Below are 18436 nucleotides of genomic sequence, written 5' to 3'. Positions count from 1 at the left end.
ATTGTTCAGCATTGTCATGTGGTTGCAAAAAAAAAAAAACTGGAATGGGCAAGAACCTGTTTAAAACAGAGCCTCGTATTTCCAAGAATTCGGATGGGAAGTTGAAATCTAATGACTGATACTGATTTTGTTGCCATAGTACAGTACCGAAGTCAAATCCAAACTAGTTAAAGTTCTTCATTCAAAGGGGATATATGGAAAAACAAAACAAACAAACAAAAAAACAACACACACCTTCTTCCCAGTTATGCCTACTGGGGAAGTTATCTGGGAGGTTAGCGTATCCCCTGCAGAGTTTGCCCCTGAAGCCATAAGGCCATCTCTGATTTTGGACTCCTGCTTTCCAAGAGATGCGTCCCTTTTAGATTGCCTCAACAAGAGGTGAAGTGAGCTAACACAGAACTGGTGGTCTGATACCACTACGGGAAGATATCTTGGGTAAAAGAAACCATGGAAAATCAGCAGTTTTGCCACAGTTTGGATAAGTCACGATTTCACCCTGACCCCCAGAAGCTACAAACTCATCAGAAATGCCTTAATCTCTTCTAAAGTACCCTGCTCTCTACCTATTAAGCAGTCATTATTTCCCCATGGCCCAATTATTACTATCATTAAGAACATTCCCTGCTCTTGTATATGACGAGAATTCTTTAAAAGGTGATTAAAATAGAAAAAGATATAAAATGATGTTTGTGGCCTAAAATAAAAAAAAGTAACAGCATTGATATGAGAAAGAGATGATCTTAGCCTTGGGATTCCTTCTCACGTTTTCATTTTTACTCCAAAGAGGCTGGTAACACATCACCATTCCTTTCTGACAACAGTGGCCTCAAAAATCCAAGAGCCCTGAGCTCTCCAGGGATTGTGAAGTTTTTAGTCCCCAGGCAGCAGGCTGAACTGCGTTTATTAATCTCTAGCCCGTGCCACCAGGGACTCTAACATTAGGTACTGTAATTAGTCACCATGGGGGTTACAAATTCCAAGTCAAAGACAACTGTACATAATTGATGGCATGGCATGAAGAGGAGCTGATGAGCCCATTAAGAAAGCTGCCTGTCACTCTCAGAACATCCTGTTCCTTAAAATTAAATACAGAAAGTGTTGTAAATGATAAAGATGCAGAGAACAGGAAATAGGACACCCGCAGTGTTAAAGACTGATTGTCTTGTTATTTGGCTATTTGGAAGATGCAACTAAAAGGAAGCCTTTTATCATTAAAGGAAAATGTTTAAATGCAATTAATCTTATCTTGTTCATTTCTCCGTCTGCTCATCTTTGGGCATGTAGTACAGTCTCTTGAACTTAAGTTCTCAAAAATACCTATGTGCTTAACTAGTTACAATTTTATGTGCTGAAGTAGCATGGTAATATGTGCTACAGTGTTCCAAAAACTGTTTAGGTTCCTGCAGCAAATCATATTTTTTTAAAAAATCGGTGGTAAATCCACACCAAGAAGAAAGTCCTGTGGCTGCCTGAAGATAACTGCCGTGCTCAGAGATGTTTGGCTCAAATCTCTGGAGTCCTTTTTAGTCAGAGTTTGTTATAATTGCTTGTCCTCACTGTTATGTATACACAAATTAACCTACTTACAAATGGAAACAATTTCAGGGAAGTGAAGGAAAAGGCCTCAATAACTTCAGCATGTTCAGAAAATACAGATTCCCTCTTAGAAGAAAATTTCTCAGCCTGCAGGAATGAAGATCTGCCATGGCACAAGAGAGTTCTACAAAAGGATTCTGTGGTGAGGGATGATTACTTCCTAGGGAGGTGAGAAACAGAGCAGGGTAATTAGCAATTTGATTTCTGATGTGGCTGAGAGAAATTGTTTTTCTCCACTTAAGGAGAAAGATCTATAGTTTCTGCTGCAGACAAATTGGAAAGGTAAGTTGAGGGACATGGTGCTGCTGGGGGCACAAACAGTGGCATGCAGTAATGACTGACTTTAGTAGTTCAAGTTGCTGATGCCAACACAACATCCACCTGCCGTCCTTCTCCTGCCTTTCTCCCTGTGACCTGCCACGTTTCTGAGGGAAAGACTACAGCTCTGACACCTCCCAAACAGGTAAACTGAGCCTGCAGTAATCCCAAATACCTGCGATAAGAAGCATGGCTCTGCAATTGAGGCTGAAGGCTTTGAGAGCAAGGAAGGACAGTGAGTCAGCTGGATGTACGTGCATTACACCATGTCCCTGCCAGGGATGGAGCCTAATTGGATTGCACAAATGCGACTTCTGTGTCTCTTGATCAGAAAACCAAATTAAGCCTCAAGAAGTTTCAAACAAATCCCTACCTGAAAGTTTGCCTTGAAAAGAAAGTGCTGATAGCTGGTGTCATTTCAGCTTTGCCCTAGAACAGAAGTGAAATGAAAACTCCAAACCAAAACTACTGCTTTAAAGCGAATAAGAAGAGAAGCAAAGCACAAGCAGCAGATCTGCTGAATTCCTGGGTGCACTGAACAAAATCAGTCATGTGATAATGATGGGATTTTCTAGAAGACCTTTTAGGCATGCAATTTCTGTATTAATCTGTTCAGAAGTCCCTAGAACATCTGTTTTTTCTCTAAAATGGGAGTAACAGCCGCTATAACAGCCACTTTTTACAGTGCAATGACAGCTACAGATGAAAGCATGGTAATTACCAGTAGTGACTACTGCTTGACGAGAGATATTCTTGAGAGCTTTTCCGTCAAGATTTTTTTTAATCTATGTGCAGATTCTGGATATGAACTGCAGCCACGACTGCAGTTCATGCAATTCTGGGGGAGGAGAGAGGATTAAAATCATAGATTACAGCAGGATCCAGCTGGATTCGAGCCTCTTGAATCCAGGTCACAGGCAGGCTCGGAGCTGCTCCCGCTGCCTATCCTGACAAGCTCTGGGCAGGCAAGGCCAGGCTGTGCTCCCTGCGCTGCACTCCCTGCACCGCACTCAGCACCATGGCCTCCTGGCAGAGCCCAACAGCTCCTCCTCTACAGCATCCGCCTGCTGGAGCTAAATCAGCTGAGTTTTGTAATTTTGAGAGGAACTCCTCTAAGTGTTGAAGAAAATCACATCTCCTGTCGTCTAGCATAGAACTGGAAAGCTTACTATTATTTTTTTTTCAGAGTTAATTTGTAAATTCTCATTAGTGCTGTCTGTGCTGATGCCTGATCAAAAGGGGGCCTCTGAGTCCTGAAATGTGTGTTCTCTATATGAAACAAAAGTGCAGTGTTTTGTGTCTATAGCTGCAATGCGTGTCAGAGCAACAAAATCCCATCCCAGGAACTTGTACATATTTCAGTTTTTGTTAAAGTTTACCAGCAACTTCGAGGACAGCAAACCTTACATTTATAGTAAAGCTAGCGTTACCTTTTCAGAAAAGACATAGGCATGGCCATGACAGATCCTTTTCTGACCTTTTGACAGAAATATAGTGTTTCCACAGATTTCTTTGATTTTAAAAACCAGTCTGTGTGGCAGTGAGACACAGTACCAGAGAAATTTCAACAGCCCAATGAGAGTGAACTGTTTGAGCAGACGCTAATCCTACAATAATCACACCTCTGACTTTCTTCCAAAGGACCTCAGTGCAACTCATAGGTAAACCAGGTTTACCTATGGGTAACCCAGAGCAAGCTGTGCTTTCTTCTAGGCCACATGCATAGAATTCCTGTTCAAGCCAGACTGATCCTGCAGCGCGGGGAGTGCCTTCACCACTGATGGAATGAGGACAGCTCAGCCCCAGAAAGCATTCACAGCCTGGAAGGATCAAACCCTCTGGACCTAGAGGAGCTCTCAGCAGTTCAGGATTCTCTAAGGAGCAGAAATCAGCTGGCTTGTATCCATGGTACCTGAGGAGGCGACTCATGTCACTGCTACAAATACTAACCTGCTTGCAAAGAATATATTCTAATAAGATCTGCATTTGTACTGCATTTGCACAACAAGCTTGTGCTGAGATTCCAATTGTTCCAAATGCTAATGGTGCATACTGATAGCTTAGAGGAGGAGGAGACACAGGTGTAAAACAGCTGCAGCCCAAGGAAAATCTGTGCTCCTGGTGCTCTGCCTCTCCCTTTCTCTTCCACCTGGAAGCACTTGGGGTTGTGCACCGTGAAGCCTCCAGCTTAGTAGCACTGAGCAGGGCTCTGTACCTCTAGCAGCATGCAGCCCGAGGCTGGGCATCATCAGGCATTGCTGGGAGCTCAGCAAATCAGTGAGGAAGCTTCTCTGTGTATGTATGTCTTCAAGAGCTTAATGCAGTGGTGGCCATTCAAAGTATTCTCCACATAGAAATGAGTAACTGAAACTTCTCTGACACTGCTAATGCTTTCAGCTGTTAGGAATATAGCAGTGCCACCTGGAAAGAAATACAGCTGTAAATGGGATAACCATTAAATAGCTGCGTGCCAGCTTAGGGGGATCTTTCCTGAGAAGCAAGAATAGCAGACCAGAGAAGCTGAAAGTTCCTAGAAGAAGCAACCAGTATCATAAGGTAAAGACATCAAATCAGGCACAACTCTACCGACAATCTGGAGTTAGCATCAGCAAATAGCTCTGGATGCTATTTGTTTGGCCTCCAGAGAGTGAAAGGAAATTTTTAAAAAAAAAAAAAAAAAAAAAGAGTTCCATGCCACTGAAGCAAATGCAGAGACGTCACTTGGCTTCAGAACACGCTGTCTATCCAGCCAATATAATAAGCATAGGCGCAGACTCCCTCTCATCTGCCCTCATCTGGCAAAATGTTGAGAAAGGGGAGTAACTCTAGCGGAGAAGAGAGCTATATTCATCTCTGTTCTGTAGTCAAAGGCCTAGATGATACAGACTGTTGATTGTTGTTTTGTGTGTCTTTTTTTAAATACTATACTGAATTCTTAATGATTTTAAAGACAACTAGCCAGTTCTTTAGGAAAGATGTATAATTTTATCATCATGAGAACCCGCTTCTCTCTCCTTGTTAAGAAACATCCCTCAGCTTGCTGAGGGTAAAAAAAAAAAAAAAGTCAGAAAAATGAGTTGGTTCAACACTATTTAGCTTTGAAAAAACATTAAACTGATTGACAAGCACTGCTCCTCCATCTAGATTCACAAAACAGAAAATCTAACAGCCTTGGTAGTTCTTTGTATGCACCACTGTATACCCTATGATTCTGATAAAATGGAAGAATAAATCATTGGATTCTGTGAGCATCTCCATTACTGCGTACCTTTCTTAAGCTTACTAACTTCACCGTATATTAGATTTCAGGTTAAACCAACCTAGGTTAGTTTAAATGTATAACAGTGCTCTATTTAACAGTGAAGCATGGGTAGACATTATTCCAACATTGCTGTGAACATCTGTTCTGAGTTACCAAAATTCCAGCTGAAAAACAAATATTTCCACTATAAATCAACCAAAACATTATCCCAAGTGTTGTAACAGATGCGAAATGATTCTGGCTCACTTCATCCTGTGGTTTGGCTCTTCTCTTAAAATTGCTGTGAATATATTTATTTACACACTTCAAGAAATACACATTTGAAATGGCTATTTAAGCTTACTTAGAACATGTCTGATGTCAGTTCAAAGCTAATGGGCACTTGAGAGACTATTCTTATTAACTACAGATGCTGCCATTTAACATAAACTTTGCCGACAGCTTTCCACATAAACCTGGTCCAGAGCAATCCCTAGAGCACTATCCTGCTCAAGTGTTCCAAATGCTTCAACCCAACACCACTTGAACTGGTGACTTGGAGTCTGTGCAAGGGGGAGCACTTGGGGTTTTGATTCTTTCTATTCTGCTATGCTTTGGTGTGGTGTTTTTGTTTGTTTTTTTTCCCATTGTTACACTGCTATTCATCTTTAGTTTCCTGAGCTAAATGAATCAGAAGTGATATTGATTTAATGGGGATAAAAGAAATGAGATTTGTTTACTAAGCATTAAATTTGGAAAAAGGCTTTGAAAGAGGCTTCCGGTTAATGATCCCAGTTTGTGAATAAAATGGTCTGTTTAAGCAGATGTTGGAATTCCACACTTTGAGGTGTTTAATTGCATTAAGCTGCATCTCAGCAACTCCAATTAAACACGCTTCCCTTTCTAAAAAATTTTCTTATGTTAGAGATATGTCAGCCCAGGAGAGAACAGTAACTAGCACCAAAATCTTACAAGTGGGAAAGAAAAATGTCTTTGGTTTACTCCTCTTTTTTTCATGCTATACACTTTAGTGGGGAGTGAAAAAAACAATGCTGTGTTTTGAGGATAATGTTTTGTAGTCACTAATGATTTTCTGTCCTAAATGCTTGGAGGAAAACTGTAGACTAAATTTAACAGCGCCTTTTATGATGGTTGGGAAATGGGAGCTGCAGGCTAGTTATCCAGCCCACAAACAATAGGAACACATGGTCCATGCAGAGATGTGATGGTGGCAAATGGAGTACTTGAGGGAAGTAAAAGGGAACAGCTTACCCTGCCTTTGTGACTGTGGCCTGTGTTGGACTGGAGTTCTCAGAGTCAAAGTGAACGGAATTCACTGAGATGGCTTCAGCCGTAAGCGCTTGTATTAATCCCTGTCAGAGATTTCAAACTTATTATAAAAGTGTAGGACCACATTTTCTAAAGGCAATTTGTTAATTAATGCATAACAGTAAAGAAATTCTGCATATATTTAAGCAGCAAAAAGATGTGTATTTTGCTTAACAATTCCATTTGTAAGGCGATTGAAATGCGTATTCTGTATAAGGGACTGCAGGCTGAATCCCTTTTATGGCATTATATATTTGCTTTATATATTGTTAATTAGACCTAATTTAGGCCTTCAAAGAAAAATCTCATTAAAATCCTGATTAGAGATGCTGGCAAACAGCCATCTAAAAAGCCTCTGTTTCTTCCTTTGATAAGTTTGAAACAGCTATAGCCAACAGTAAAAATAAGATCGCAGCCTTCTTTTGTATGCCAATCAAGCAATGTATTCTCCAGGTCAAAGCCATTTAAGGGAAAATACAGGAGGACATCTTTATTTCCTTGGATATATGCTGTTGGATGGCCATAGAATACTAGTTTATGTTTATGCCCTTTGGCAGTTTTAAGAAAACAAAAATAAAACCCACCAGTGCCTATGGAAACGCTACACTGTGAGGTAATTAAAGACATATATTTTTTTTTAAAGGCTTAAAACAAAATGAATGGGAGTAAAATTAAAGCAGATCTGTTTTAATATGAAACCAGTTATGTCTGATGATTTCAGAAGAGGTTGCTGCCCAAGGCTTTCAATACAGCTTATAGTCTAATTGCCTGACCAGGAAAATACAGAGGCAAGAATATTGTTAGTCCAGATACAGACAATTATGCATCTACACTTCCACATATCAAGGCTGATAACTTTAAAAGAAAATGATATTAAAGAAGTCAAAGGCAGAACAAAGCAATGAAAAGCAAACATTCTATGGTTTCTTATGCCTGCATGAACATCAAAGGTTTGTGATACAGCTGCTAGCTACCACTGTAACTTTCGCATTTCATTTAAATGCACAAAAACAGTTTTACAAAGCTGAACATGTTTGAAATGGCAACTGTTATACATCTCTCTAAATCCACGTTTTTTTTTCATACATATCTGTCCTTATAGGAGACATTAGCAATCTACTCTTAGTAGATTAATAACCTACTCATCTACTCTTTCAGAACACAAAACAGGCAGCAGGACCTCTGCAGGGGGCTGCTGACCACAGCTGAAGGGAGAGGCAGGAGGACTCGTGCTGTGGCTGCTGAGGATCTGCTCCTTGTGCTCTGAGCACAGTTCCCAACATGCAGCTGCTCCATCCTGCATCACAGCAGGCAGCAGCCCCAGACGCTGCTAAGGCAGAGCCAACAAATGGTTATGGGAAAATACCTGTGCTTCCTTCTGGTAAACACTGAGGCATACAACTGAAATCCAGATTTTAGATGCTCAGCATTAGTAAAGCTTATTCAATATTTAGAAATACATTTTAAAAATCCAAGTTACTAATACTTCCCCACCCCCAAGTCCTTTTAAACCATAATCTTTAGAGATCTATTCTGTTTTGCTATATCAAATAAAGGAGGGAGTTGCATGCACAGAATGTAAGGTACATTTGCCTCTTAAAATGGTGGTTGATGTTCCTTTCTGTGTTGCTTCATGGTATTTACAAACATAGGCTTCCAAAAACATGAAAAGCCTGGTAGACTGGTATTACACATACTCAGTGTATATATTCTGATACTGAGATGAAAACAACTAGTTTCCAACTGATTTTTTTTTAATTTATGAGAGATTTAAAAAATAGGCCATAAGAGAGACATGAGGATAGATTTTAAGGAAGGGAAAGCAAGCCTTAATGGATCCAGTCCTTCAGGATAAACTGCATACAGATTAGTAACTGGCACTTCTGCGCTGCTTTTTTTTTTTTTTTTTATGCGTGCTGTTTTGATGATAGAAAGACATAGCACGACTTCTAATGCCTTTGTTTGGAAGGCTGATTGTTGTCTGCAGAACTTGTCCCAGTTTTCCAGCAGGTCAGGCTTCCTTGAGAACATGAAGAGGTTTATTGTATTTCTAGGTTCTTAATAAATACCACAAGATTAAAAACTGGCTTTCTGTAATTTTTAAGAGTAAAATCTGGGAACAAGGCAACTGTTACAGAACTGAGACCAGAAGTACAAGCAGAAAGGAATCCCAAGCTTTGGGCAGCTGCCTTGCAAGACGGGAGCCCAGGGCACCGGTCAGATTTTAGTGGGTGTTCAGTACGAAGTTTTACAAATCCAGATCTGATAAGCCTGAACATGCAGAACACTTCAGGATAAATTCTGCCTGACCTTCCCCAGCACCATGCCTCTGGCAAGCTTGCTGAAAACAGCCATTTGAAGTCAGAGAAATCTGGGTCACTGACTTCACTAGAAACTCTGAATAAGGAAGAGATGCTCACCTTTCACTCCTTCCTCCTGTTACAGCTCTGCCTGGGGATGGGATGTTCCATTCTCTGCTTGTGGGTGCTCTTCTATCTCCAGTAAAACCAGCGCCAACTTCCAAAATCAAACAGTCTAAGCATGTAAGAACAGCTATTTCTAACTGCCTTCCTGCTGCATGCAAGCCAAAAGTGAGAAAGGAATAGGAACCGAACACGGAGGAAGGATCGAGTTGTTTCTCCCACTGGCACCAGCTGGGAGTTGCCCTTGTTCAGAGCAATGTCCAACTGCAGAACAGTCCAGCAACTTCTTTGTGGCTTGTCTCAGTCCAGCTGTGTCATCTCATTTAACTGGCTAGTCACACCTGCTGGGTCTAAACAGTTCCCCAAGGCACCAAGGGCACCAGGTGCTTGAAAGAGTCCTGAGAGGTTGGTTAATGCTTGATGAGGTTATGGTTACTTTAAAAAACATAGCAAAGTATTAATTCCAAAAATGTGGTCATCACTGAGAGTAATGCTCACTGAGTTCAAACCAGGTCAGCTGTCCAGGCAAGTACATGTGTTTGATCTGCTGTCATGGTCAGGACTGACTGTAAATGTTGGCAACAAAAATTATCAATCTTTCAACACACAGCACATAAGCAGTAACTGGTTATTTTTCTGAGAAGTGGAATGCCTCTTGGCACCGCCCCCAGATTACTTCAGAGAAGTTCCTCTGCCATCACCCCAAAGCTGTTCCAAACCTGTCTCTCCCACATTCATTAAAACCTCTGAAAAAAATAATATCAATAAAAAAGGAGGGGGCAGATCATAGTTCATTCAACAGACGTGCTTGCCCGGTGAGGACCCACAGCAGCGTGCTCAGCTGCGCAGTGTGTGGGCAGCGACCGGCGGTGCTCGTGGATGCGGGCACGGGGCGGGATGTGCTGCTGGGGGCTTGTGCTCCCCCTTCAGAGGCTGCAGGCTCTTAGCTCTGGCTGGGATGTGGGTGTCTCAACGTAAGCATTTGGCTTTCTATGGACCTCTGAGTAACAGGTCCTGTCGGGCAGATGGAGGTGGACTGACACCTGAGGCCAAGCTGGGGGTGTTTCGCTGTTTTAGACCTAAAACAAAGGCTGAAGCCGGTGTCTCTACCACTTCTCCTTCGTGCAGTCTGCAGGAGGGCGGTGCCAGCCCCGCGACAAACCAGAGCTATTTCAGCCACAGGGAACCACTTCTCTGCGCGCACTCTAAACCCTGCTCTCCTGCCTTATGCATCCTCCCCGCTACTTTTCCAATTCTTTCCCCCAGAGAGAACGTATTCAGAAGTGAGAAGCGGCACCGACTGCCGAGCTCCCACCGCGCCCGCAGGGGCTGAGGTCCCGTGAGGTGAGGTGAGGTGAGGCGCGACGCAGGGGGCGGGGCGGGGCGGGGCGCGCGGAGCGACCGTTGCGGCGGTTCCACGCCGTGGCGCTGCTGCGGGCGGCGCGCTGGGCTCCGCGTGCTGCGATTGGCCCAAAGTAGGTCAGCCCGCGCGCTCACGTGACGGCCCCGCGTTTCCCCCCCGCTGCCGCCGCAGGGCTCGAGCCTCCAGCTCTGCTCCCGCCGGGCCCTGCAGGGGGAAGGACGCCTTAAACGTGACGGCGCCTGCATCCTAAGTTGTATTTTCCAATTGCCTTTGCTAGGGAAGAATTGCATAAAGGAAAAACAAATCTTGGAAAATTTGTTCTTAACTTCCATGTGTGTAGGTTGCTCCGAAAGTAATGCCTCCTGTTTATTTCCACGGAAACGATAACAGATCCGAAGGGCACAACAGCCCTATGTGCGACACTCATAAAAACCTGCACCAGTGGAGGTGACCTGCTGTCCCACTGCCGAGACACACCACCCGCCCCTCACTGTGCTCACATCCACTGCTTGGTCTCCATCAACGTTCAGCAAGCCTCGATGAATGTCAACGGCTGCAATTTTTTCTGCACGGAGGAATTCAGTTCCACCCCTTGCTCCATCCACACTCCCATGTCAGGCGCCATTCTGTCAGACCGCCCCTCTGCTGCCATCTGTCACACAGAGCAAAATGGAACGGGATATTGGTGGGAAGGTTCAACCCCTGCTGCCATATCGCCAGCATCCACCTCTGATGTCATGGGCCAACACCATACAACAGGAGGCATTGCTTTCAGAGCAGCCCTCCAACTTAGGTCAAAACCAGGCTCTCTGCACCACCTATCTGATGACAGACAGTGCCGGAGAATTGAGGCCCCCGGTACAAAGATGGCAGTTCAGCAGCTGCTCTTTTTACCACAGCTTCAGCACCACACGCACTCAAGTACTCATTCTCTGTTTTTCTGCTGCTCTGCGTATTGGGAAGTGCTGCTGGGAGCACACGCTCTGTGCCCGTGTGTAGTGCCTCGCATGTCTCATTGCTTTGTTTTGTGCTTGCATAAATCTAAACACAGCTTATCCTATCCAAGTGCCAAGTAATGAAGCAGCACAGTTTCAGTGCCGTTCTATTTCACTGACATCACTGGTTTTTTTTGAGTATATTTTATCTAAAATGCCAATTATGTCAACAGCCAAAAAAGTAATTCTGCTCGAGCTGAGCTTTCCTTACACCCAAGCTCACCCCCTTTGTTACTGCTGTGCCCCAGTGCTGCTACACCTCCCCTTTGTCACTGTACCAATTCCCCTAAATTTATTCTTTCTTTACACCGTGCAGAAGAAACACTCTGTACCATAACCCCATATGCACTGTCGCTCCCCCTGCACTTTTGTAATTAACGCTTCCCAGTAAGAGCAGTTTGGCCCTCAGCGGTCCGTGCACTCCCGTCGCAGCGCGGTGCTGTGCCCCGGCTCGGTGACACGCTGCCGCCCCGGGGCTAACGCTGCCTCTGCTTCTGAAGGGGCCGCCCGCTGCCGGGGTTCGGCTGTACCCGCGCTCGGTTCGGCCGCTCCGAGGGCTGCGAGGGGTTGCGTGTTGCCTGGGGATTGCCGGAGCTGCCGGGGCCGGGCCCCGCCGTGCCGCCGGAGGCCGCGAGGGCCGGCCCGCTCCCCGCTGCGCTCCCAGAGGCACGCACGGCCCGGCCGGAGGGACCCGCAGCGCCGCGGCTACGGCCGAGGGCTCCCGCGGAGCGCCGCGCGGGGTCATGCGGTCACGCGCTGCCTCTCGGTTACCGTGGAAACGGCGCCGGGCCCGGGGCCGTCGCGAGGAGGCCGGCGCACGGGCAAGGCCCGACGCCCCCCACCCCGCCCCTCCTCGCCGCGGGCAACGGCCGCCGCGCGTGCGGCTGAGGGGGCGCGGCTGTGGCGACACCGCCCCGGGGCGGCGCTGAGGGTCGGGGCCGCCCGCCTCTCCCCCCCCGCGCCAATGGCGGGGCCGCGCCGCTCGTGACGTCAGCAGCGGCAGCGCCTGCACATGGGCGCGCGGCCGGGGCGCGCGGCGCACAGCGGGAGCGGCGGTGCTAGAGGAGCTGCGCGGCGGAGGCGCCTCTCCCGCTCCGTCTGCCCGGCGGCCCGCAGCCGTCCCTCGGCCCGGCCCTGCAACCCTCGTTTCGCCGCGGCACCGCCGGAGGAAGGGTGAAGGAGCCGCTGCCGCGCAGCTCGCCCCGAAGGAAAGCCCACCATGTCGCGGCCGCTCCCGCTGAATCCCACCTTCCTACCTCCCACCTACGGGGTGCTGAAGTCCCTGCTGGAAAACCCGCTCAAGCTGCCGCTCGCTCACGAAGACGGTGAGGCCTCCCGGGCGGCCGCAGCCCCGCGTTCCCACCTCCTCCCCCGCCGCCCCCTCCGCGCCCCTCGCATTGCGCCCCGAAATGGCGGCTCAGCGCCGCCCCCCGCTTCGCTCGCGTCCCCCGCGCGGTTCGGTACCGGGACGGCTTCGCTGCAGCTTCGGGCGCTGCCGCCCTGACCCAGCGCTTTTCCAGCGCCCGCAGAGAGCCGTGAGGGGCCGCAGAGCTGCGGGCAGTCCCGGGCCGTTCGGTGCGGTGAGGCTCTGTCCCTTCAGGGTCCTGCGAATGTGTGGGGGAAATGAGGTGTTTCCCTTCCAACTGTTCCTTGGAATCTCTGATGTTGTAGGGACTGGTAGGAAACGTCGCTCGAACTTTTTTTTTTCTGCTTTGATTCTACCCTTGAACATCAGCGTAGAGTCAGTCGGACTTTGCCACTCAGAGTTAGTAACTTAAAAACGTTAATAGATTTATTTCTTCATATCATTTATTTTGCAATTTGCTGCTGAGTATGAGGCAGCCTTGCCATTTTAAAGCAAGCAAAACGGTTATTAAATTCGAGGGCTACAAGAGTGGGACCTTAATTTTTTAAGTGTGACAGTATAACAAACCCTTCAGCATTAGGTCAAGACTGTTCCTTTCCAGCAGGATACAGCAGTATCTCCCAGCTTGCTGTTACGTGCTGAATTCTAGGTCCTCCAGTGTTTACTGGAGCTGCTGTTCAAATCCGAGTATGCAATGGGATCCTTAACTAAAAGAAGCAGAAAAAAACCAAGCGTGTTTGTATCCAGCAAAGGTGTTCAGTTGTCACGACCTTTCTGCTGTGCACTAAACTGAGTGGATTGAGGGAATTGATTTTATAAGGCATATACTCATTTCTTACAGCTGAGAGTGCAGGGGAAATAAGGAGTAGTAATATTTTAATTACTCAGCTCTAACATCTTTGTTATGTGTTTTGTTTAAGCATTCGGTAAAGAAAAAGACAAAGAGAAGAAGTTAGAGGATGACAGCACCAGTACCACAGTCCCTCAGTCTGCTTTCTTGGGCCCGACATTATGGGACAAGACGCTGCCATACGATGGAGACACTTTCCAGTTGGAATACATGGACCTGGAAGAGTTCCTCTCAGAAAATGGCATTCCACCCAGCCCAAACCAGCACGAGCATAGCCCACACCAGCCAGGTCTGCAGCAAGCTACCTCAGCATCCCCTTCTGTCATGGACCTCAGCAGCAGGGCTTCTACTTCAGTCCACCCAGGCATGGTGTCGCAGAACTGCATGCAGAGCCCGGTCAGACCAGGTAAATCAGCCCTCAGAGCTTCCTACGGATTTTTGCGTGAGCCTTCCTCCCCACTGTACATCACTGCTTCTCACTGCATGGTTGACAGGCAGTTTGGAGAGGGCTAATATGATTCATGCCATTTGTACTCAGAAAAGGAAAGTAGCTCTAGGTATTAAGTTGCTCTGCAGGGATTTTTGCTTAAGTAATGTCAGGAAGTGGCAAGAATTCCAAGAAAACTTTCCTGTTGTCTTTCCTTCTTTGGTAGCCTAGCTAATAGCAGATGAAAACCACACAAACAAAATAGTTATGTGTAAATGCCATAGTGTGAAGTGAACAGGGAGAAGAACCATTTGAGTGAATGTGATTTTACTTCTTTTTACCCATATTTGAATTGTAGCCTAGGTAATTATTTTTAAGATAAACCTTAGACTGTGATTCCTGTTTGAAATTTTGGCCATAAACTTATTCCTTATTGAGCATAGTAAAATTTGCCACAGTATGTGGAGCATAGTAAAATTTGCCACAGTATGTGGAACAAACTAAATCTTGCGACTACATTGTAATCTTTCTTAAAGAAGCATAAACTGAGTACAACTCTGACCAGAATTAACACATTATGTGTATAGTTACTTTTAGTTAGAGGCAAAAAAAATTGACATGGAGCCAATTTCTGATTATAACACATGTTTCAAACCTGCTTGGTGTCAGTGGAACTCTTCTATTTGTTTATTAACACTTTAAACAGTCCCTTTAGAGACACCAGTACGCATCTAGAGTAACGGCTCTGGCCCGATACCAGCATGGCTGAGATCATGGTCTGGATAATAGTGTCAACATTAAAGTTCAGAAAACATGGAGCTTTGCTTTTTCTCCCCCTGAAAAAGAAGTCCACTGGTGACTTATTGTGCTCTTCTGCTCTCACAAGGTTTGCTAGAGCAAAGTGTGCTCTTGGGAGCAGGAAACCGCTCCTCTCCATTCTGCTTGATCGCTTGCCATGCTCAGCGTGCGAAGTCATTGTCAGAGTCATCTGATAAGGAGGCAAAATAAATAAATAGAAGGACAAAAGTTGTAAAGCAGGATGAAGGAGACAAGTCTTAAAAGCCTACAACATGCCTTTCTCATTAGAAAGAAGTAAAGCACCCCCACAGCACCCCCAAACCTGTCAACAGAGCCTTTGGCCCCGAGTCACATTCGTGTGTTCGGTCATGGATTTTGTTTGCTCCCTGTATGTGGATTCTACTTCATTTTTGTATTTCAGTTTCAAGGCATTTCTTAGTTAACCAGTAACTTGTGAGCACTTCCAATGTTAAAATATATCTGGAGTTGGCAAGAGTGGAATATAAAACAAAATCTTGCTTTTTTCCCAAGAGAGTTTTTAAAAATAGTGCGGGTATGCTACCCCATTTTCTGTCACTTCTGCATTAAAAGCAGATAATCTGTCCTCATTCTTCTCAGGGGAGCCTGGTTATGGGCCAGGCTTTTAATGATCACCTGTCAGAATTTATTTGTAATCAGCTGCCTGCACGGCTTATTCTCATCTCATTGGTTTTCGGGTTTCTCCCTGAGCTGTTTGCAGCTTGAGGTTGCTAACTTCTCTCACTAGAAACTGTGTGCTCGTTTGCTGTTGTAAAAAGAGTCAGGTCTCTTGGGGTAGGATAACGCTGCTTAACTTGAAAGTATTTTTTTCCTCATGCCATGTTGTCTTAATGCGTTTTTTTAATTAAACTTGTGTTTTTTTAAAGGGTAAGTTCATTCATTTTCTTAACAGTAACATTTTTGCCCTGTTACAGATAGGTGTTGTGACTTAACAGTAGTCTTGTTTGTTGTCCGGTTGTTGGAATACTTTTGCGTTGTCATGGAAAAAGTCATATCAAGAATCTGTTTTAAGATATTTATTTATAAAAAAAAAATCAGTAAAATAAAAATGAACATTTAAGGTTGCCATAAAAGTGCCAGGGTAAGTATGCTGCTTCAAAATATGAAAGTTAGTCTGAAGGGAAATGTAAAAATCGTTACACTGGAACTTCTTGGTTAAGAAACCCTATAAGACTTTTAAAAACTATTTTTATAAGCTGTCACGTGCATGGAGGTTTTTTTAATGAGGTGAACTACTGCTTCACTATGCATAGCTGTTTTAATTTGTATTATTAAAAAGTGAGAACAGAGTCTAAAATACACAGTTTCAGTAAAATTAATTCCTTGTGTTCTTATTTTTAAGAAAAAGGAAAATTTTTTTAGGTGATAGCACTTCTTAAAAATCAAAAAAAATTATGTTCTCTGGATTTTGCTTTAATTAATATTAGAATGTAACCCTGTGTGGACTGGGGCCGAAGGGAGGATCAAATGCTGTACTTCTCATGTCCCTGCTTTACACGACTCCACGGCAGTTAGCATCAGCGTATCACATGCAGTAAAGTGCACAGAGTGTGTATGTGGAAGGCTGTATGTGTGCGTGTAGAACACCAAACGTGATTCACATGCCTATATGGTGCATCTCAGACATAGAGGGGTCTGCAGGAAACTGGCTTAAGATCTAATTTGGGGCACGAGTTGAAATACATGGCTGACCTATCTGAGTGGCATCACTGGTTTCTACAGACACACTCTTTATACTCTCTCTGGAAGAGATCTGAGAATTTGCCTTGGCTTTCACTGAGAAGTGTGCTCAGGCCACCAAAGCTGGACTGACTGTGGCTGTAAACGTGACGTTACAAAATCCTCAGGGAGAGAGGAAAACACGCGAGCAAGCTGAAATGGAACAACAACGAATTCCTTATAAATAGAACTGATTTTTTTTATTTCCAGATTGGATTGTCTGATTGGAAAAATGTTCTGTCTCACCACTTTTATCTTTTTTTTTATGGATTACAGCAAAGGTTGAAGTAAGCACCTACTTTGCTGTTTTGGGAATCTATATGTAGGAAAAAAGGCTTGCTTTTGAATAGGAGGGATGCAGGATAGTGCTTCTTGCAAGACTGGAATCGAATGCATTTCTTGCTCACAGTACTGCTTTTATTAACAAATAGTATTTTGACTTATTTTAGTGTTGCAAACCATCACCAATTGAAACGTATTTTCTCTCTGTATTGGATGCTGATTAGCTGGTTGAAAACCAAGCTCCATCAGAAAAACAGTTTTTTTTTAATCAAGATAGCTTTATAGAGTGTATCTCCATTTAACTGTGCGGTCCTTTAAGGAGACTAGGAATATTCATAGCTGTTTGCACATACAGGGTGGATCATATTTTGCACTTAACTGGTTAGTGGTTGCTTTTATCCGGCTCTTCTTTCTGTGTTGCCTTTACTTGGGTGAACTGGGGAGCAGTGTAAAGGGTTTGGGTTCAGAAACATTAGGTAAGTCTGGAGGAGTGCTCTCCTTAGAAAATCTGTGTTCTTTGAGATTTAGATGTCAAGCTTATTTGACACCAAAGCTTTGGATATAGGGCTGTGTCACAGAAGCACACTGATGTCCCGCGTATTATTATAGCCCGGCTCCTGATGGCAGATGGGGCCTTGGAAAGCTTAAAAAGCCTTCCCTGTCTTTGCATTTCCATGACAGTGGTTTCTGTTCTGTGATGCCTGGATTGCTGGGTGCCCGGGTCTACTTGAGCAGGATCCTCCAAACATAAAGGGGAGAAAAAATAGGAGAAACAAATTTTGTAATCTGCTGCAGATATATATATGCAATCTGTAAGATATTGCTTTCAGTAACAAAATCAGTGGAGATTCAGGAGTGCACTGATCAGAAAGCTGAAAACCATTTCTATTTGAAGTGTGCTCTCCCAGCTTCCCTCTTGCAAGAACATGAAGATTTTTATTCAATGCCATATTGTAGGTACTCAGTGAGGAGATGTCATCTAGAGTGCGTTATCCATTATTTCTTACTTGTTGCATAGATACGGAGTTGTAATGGTTGACAGTGGGCAGGACTGGGTGGGTTCTGGTGTTCTCTTCACTCCCCTTTGAGCTGGGCGTACCCTGTGGCTGGGGATGGCTGGCTCTGCTGCATCCAGCCTCCCAGCTGCATGCTGGGAATGCCTTGGTGAAGGGGCAGCCCACAGAAGGGTGTGTGTGCAGCACTCCCTGCATTGTAGTCCTTCTTCCCATGTGTTTCTTAACGTGACCTCCTCCTCTAGCCAGCCTCTGTAGCGTCAGGGGGAGTGCTCCCAGCAGACAGCTTGGATGAGGAGTCCCCTCTGAAGCTTTGATGGTTGTTTACAAGCAGTCGATAGGTGTTGCATGAGCCATAACCTGAGCCCCCCTTTCCCAGAGGCAAACGATTCCACCTCTGGCGCTGAGAAGGGCTGGGAATTTCCTGACCTTTGCCGTCCCACGTGACAACATGGGAATGACTGGCCAGGCCTCCAGGCAGGCTGGTACCAGAGCTGCTCTTCACATTGCCTCTCACGTGAGGCTCTGAATGGCTGCTGCCTGCGTGACCATGTGCTCAGGCACGTGGCAGTCCCCTGTGCAGCCTGCTCAGCGCAGCTTTTGCTGGAGCAGCAGGCATGCGCGCGTGGTTGCGTGCCGCTACCAGCCACTACCGAAATTGCAGTGAAGTGGAA

The 18436-nt window shown here is 45.2% G+C and overlaps 1 protein-coding gene and 1 long non-coding RNA gene across 15 annotated transcripts in view; one reads left to right on the top strand and one right to left on the bottom strand.

The window, feature by feature from the left end:
• LOC110407211 overlaps positions 1-12189 on the bottom strand; it is a 44701-nt gene extending 32512 nt beyond the window's left edge. For all 14 annotated transcript variants that reach the window (XR_002443795.1, XR_002443796.1, XR_002443797.1 and 11 more), the window contains exons 1-2: positions 8908-12189; positions 6431-6531 (exon numbers count right to left, since the gene is read on the bottom strand). This is a non-coding gene — a long non-coding RNA (uncharacterized LOC110407211). The remainder of the gene's footprint in view (positions 1-6430; positions 6532-8907) is intronic.
• Positions 12306-18436, top strand: part of HLF (HLF, PAR bZIP transcription factor) — a 34126-nt gene continuing 27995 nt past the window's right edge. Inside the window, exons 1-2 of the mRNA XM_021414630.1 lie at positions 12306-12593; positions 13555-13890. Coding sequence (XP_021270305.1) covers positions 12488-12593; positions 13555-13890 — 442 coding nt within the window. The 5' untranslated portion in view covers positions 12306-12487. The remainder of the gene's footprint in view (positions 12594-13554; positions 13891-18436) is intronic.

The sequence above is a fragment of the Numida meleagris genome, chromosome 17 (genome assembly GCF_002078875.1).
Source record: "Numida meleagris isolate 19003 breed g44 Domestic line chromosome 17, NumMel1.0, whole genome shotgun sequence".
Taxonomy (NCBI): domain Eukaryota; kingdom Metazoa; phylum Chordata; class Aves; order Galliformes; family Numididae; genus Numida; species Numida meleagris.
The sequence above is the reverse complement of the archived record's forward strand: the minus strand, read 5'-3'. Positions and strand labels throughout refer to the sequence as shown.